Source organism: Brassica napus, chromosome C1, assembly GCF_020379485.1.
Source record: "Brassica napus cultivar Da-Ae chromosome C1, Da-Ae, whole genome shotgun sequence".
Taxonomy (NCBI): domain Eukaryota; kingdom Viridiplantae; phylum Streptophyta; class Magnoliopsida; order Brassicales; family Brassicaceae; genus Brassica; species Brassica napus.
Window position 1 is genome coordinate 48956318 of NC_063444.1, and position 4217 is coordinate 48960534.

General features: G+C 37.6%; 1 protein-coding gene across 1 annotated transcript; it reads right to left on the minus strand.

Moving 5' to 3' along the window:
* Positions 1-3044: 3044 nt before the first annotated feature.
* On the minus strand, positions 3045-4009 carry LOC125580099 (glutathione S-transferase T3-like). Its single transcript, XM_048744073.1, has 3 exons — positions 3855-4009; positions 3281-3674; positions 3045-3113 (listed from the first exon to the last, which is right to left on the minus strand). The coding sequence occupies exons 1-3, from the start codon at positions 4007-4009 to the stop codon at positions 3045-3047; spliced, it is 618 nt and encodes a 205-aa protein (XP_048600030.1).
* Between the last annotated feature and the right edge of the window lie 208 nt (positions 4010-4217).

A 4217-nucleotide genomic window follows, 5' to 3' on the forward strand; every position in this document is an offset into this window, starting at 1 on the left:
CGGTTGACCATAGCCGCCGGATTACCTCCTGATTAATCAAAAAAAAAAAAACACAAAACTGATTCCAATAAATTGTTTACATAAATATTATGATGCATGGACTAGTGTTTAAACCCAAACACATGCCATGTTCTTTAGGTCGTAGTAGGTACGAGACACATGTATTTATAACCAAACTTTATGTTTGAGATCTTTGATAAGACGTTGATCTGGATTTATATTTACTGTGTATGTACTTTACTTTACCTGTAATGGTATTACTATTATTTTGATGGTTTATAGTTTTTTGAACGACATAGTTTTTTAAGGTATGGGGTGCAATTTCTCTAGTTTTTTTTCTTATCAACTGAAAGTTTCTGTATATATACATGGCTTTAATGTTATTGCTGAGACCATAACCCACACGTCTTTAGATAGGAGACCGATGGTACAAGAACACCATTTGCGTTTGTTTCATTTGTTGTGGCCTTTTAATTCATTCTGATCTTTACTGCGCTTCCAAACTCACAGTTTAGTTTGTCTTTTGTTTATTTACGAAAACTTTAGTCTCCCATCATTTTTAAGGTTTTATTATTATAGTATTCAAAACATTTACATTAAAGCAAAATTTATAGTCATATACTAATGCATGTTGTACTCAAAAATCTTAGAACATCCACATTGGTGAACCCCCCTTTGGGGTTCATACCAATTTTTTAATATATTTATGGTGGGACCATAAATAGTGATGAACCTTTTGATATTGTGTTTCTGCATTAGTGAACCCGAAGAAGGGGTTCATAGGAATTAAAATAATATTTTTTTTAAAAAAAATTTCGTTTTGAATTTTTTTTGAATACATGAATAAAATATAATAATTTATAAATTTTTATAAAATTTTATTCATTACATTGATAATTGATGAACATACAAAGATTATTCATTACTAAATTTTTGCCATACATTTTCAACTAAATCAGCTTTCAACCTATCATGTTTCCCTGAATCCCGAACTTCATTGCGCATGCCTAGCATATTATCTGAATGCAAACTTTCTCTCCTTTTGACCTTCGAACCTCTGCTTGACTCTCCTGACTCGAACTCAGATGTATCAGTAAGACTGTATCTGTCTCGTTCGTCCTCTACTATCATATTGTGCAATATGACACAAGTTCTCATAATTTTCCTTATCTTTTCCTTGTCCCATAGTAGAGCAGGGTTTTTAACTATTGCAAACCTCGATTGCAATACCCCGAAAGCACGTTCGACATCTTTTCTGGTGGATTCTTGACGTAGAGCAAATAGCTCAGCTTTAGGACCTTGAGGAAGTGAGATGGATTGGATAAATGTTGACCAATTCGGATAAATTCCGTCAGTAAGGTAGTACGCCATACGGTAAGTGTGGTTGTTGACCTTGAATTTAACTTTAGGGGCTCGACCTTGCAATATGTCATCAAAAACTGGTGACCGATCAAGAACATTGATATCGTTGAGGGTACCTGGTAATCCGAAAAATGCGTGCCATATCCAAAGATCTTCTGATGCCACAGCCTCTAAGACAATTGTTGGTTTTCCTGAACCACAGGTGTACTGGCCTCTCCAAGCCGTTGGGCAGTTTTTTCACTGCCAATGCATACAATCAATGCTGCCTATCATCCCGGCAAACCCGCGCTTCTCGCCAATGTCGAGTAATCGTTGAAGATCTTCCGGTGTTGGTCTTCTTAGATACTCATCTCCAAACAATTGTACTATCCCATTAGTGCAATGTTCTAAACATAAAAGTGCAGTACTTTCACCAAGTCAAAGATATTTGTCATACGTATCTCCAGATTGACCATATGCGAGCATACGTATAGCTGCAGTACATTTTTGAAGTGGAGATAGGCCATACCTGCCGTGAGCATTTCTTCTTTGCTGAAAGTATGGAACTTCAGTAGTAAGGCGATCAACAATGCGGAGGAACAAGGGTTTGTTCATTCGAAAACGCCGCCTAAACATCACCAGCGGGTAAGTGGGATTTTCGTGGAAATAGTCGTTCCATAGATGAATGTGTCCTTGTTCCCGATCTCTTTCAATATAAGCTCTTTTTTGGGCTTGTTGGTTTGAACATCTACTAGGGAGTCGATGATATTATCAAATTCTTCGTCAAACATATCTTCAAAGGCTTCATCAACGCCATCTGACTCTGAGGATGTCATAACTGAAAAAACGAATAGATAAAATTTATTTTTTTTTGAAAAAAAACTATTAGAAACATAAATCTGCAATATATGTGGAACATTAATTTTTTTAAAAAAATATCTCTTGGAATATCATATTTTCTTTTTTAATTATAACATATAGTGGAAGTTTAGATTTCAATATTGTATCCAATGCTACCCGATCAAACTTGTCATAATGTATTCAATATTTTCTTTTTAATTATAACATATAGTGGAACTTGTCAAACTAAAGACTATAGATAACTCATAATGTGGAACTTGTCATAATGTGGAACTTGTCACTCGATAATGTGGTGATAACAAAACTAAGAGTTTGAGATTTTACTTGGTCACTCGATTTTGTAGTCGGCCAGTGAGTGGTTGGCTGGTTTGACAGAACAAGAGTGAGGCAGCTGGTTTGAGAGAACAAGATTGAGGGAGCGAGTGAGTGGTTGGCTGGTTTGAGAAAACAAGAGTGAGGCGGCTGGTTTGAGAGAACAAGATGGAGGGGTATCGACTGAGAGAACTATGATTTGTAGTTAGAGAGAAGAGAACTATGCTTTGGCATTTGAGAGAAGAGAACATAAACAAATGTTAGAGAGAAGAGAACATATATGAGAGACATGAAACACTTGTCCTTTTTATAACAAAATTTTACAAGTCTCGTGAAGTGTAGAGACAAACAAAATACTACACTTCATATTACAATCCGTGACACCAAGTACTACACTAGTGTCTAGTACAAACAGTGACCTGCTGCGACCCAAAAGATACATGTAGTACTACAACTACATCAACAACCCGTGACCTGCTGTGAACCAAAAGATAGATGAAGTACTACTACTACTACAATACCCGTGACACCTACAATAACCCATCAACGTCAGACTTTATCTCCCATACGCCCGTGACAACGCCAGGACATCCTTTCACCTGCAAAATAACACAGAAGAATATAACTTTCCAGTCAACAAAAGCAGTTGTAAAATTATCAAAGCAAGTAAAGAAGCAAACAAACAGTTAATCAGCTAAAGCATTCAAGAAATTTTCAAGTAAACAACCTAAAGCATCTCAGAAACAAGTTTGTCCTTCCAAGCGACCTCAGCTTCACTTAGACTAGCTATGTTCTTAGAGAGGAGACGATCAAGTATTTTATGTTTCGAAAGATTCTGTTTCTTCTCTAGAATGCTCTCCAGACGATCAAATGCAGCTTCATTGCCATGCTTCTTGTGGTTGGCTGCTTTGCAAGCCTTAACGCCAGGAGGCCTAGCCTCATCCGAGTCAGGCACCGTCTCCGCAGCTTCTTTCATTTTCTCCTTTGTATCATCTCTTGATATAGAGTTCGATCTCCACTTCTGATCATACCTCAGCTCCCTCCACGCGTGTTCAAGTGTAAACTTCGCCTGGTAGTCGTTAAAGAAGATGTCATGAGCTGACTTCATGACATCGTTCTCGTTCTGCCCACTAGATTGCTCCTTCAATGCTGCCTCATAGCTTCCCACAAATTTACACACTTGTTCATTCACCCTTCCCCACCTCTGCTTACACTGACTCTACTCTCTAGGTGGAAAGCCACCGAGCTGAGCGCTTGCATTAAAGTAATCCTTTATTCTTCTCCAAAACGACCCTAGTTTTTGCTGGTTACTAACTATGGGATCTTTGCTTGTGTTTAACCAGGCACTGATGAGGACAATGTCTTCTTGAGTCGTCCACTTTCTCCTTTCAGCAGCCGGTTTAGGAACCTCAGACGACCCTACTTCTACGGTTTGACTGGACTGGGAAGATAATAGGTTCACAAAACCGGGAGAACTTAGTGAAAACGTATCCATTTTGGTTTGGGGTTGTGTTTTGTTTTTTGTTTGAAGTTTTAAGAAGATTAGGGTGGTGTTTTAGACTTGCTTTGTGTTTTCAGAAGTTTGTTTGGGTGTCTATAAAAAGGATTTAGTATTTTTTAAAGAACTACTTGCGTTTGAGTTACGGGTGGTTTCCTAACTACCAAACATTCATTACACTTAATTAGACAACAAATTGTTCCCA

Coding starts and splice junctions, on each gene's coding strand:
- LOC125580099 (XM_048744073.1), bottom strand. CDS start 4,009: ATGGATACGTTTTCACTAAGTTCTCCCGGTTTTGTGAACCTATTATCT. Junction 3,675..3,854: donor ATTGTCCTCATCAGTGCCTG/GTTAAACACAAG, acceptor ATTTGTGGGAAG/CTATGAGGCAGCATTGAAGG. Junction 3,114..3,280: donor CTAGTCTAAGTGAAGCTGAG/GTCGCTTGGAAG, acceptor GTTATTTTGCAG/GTGAAAGGATGTCCTGGCGT.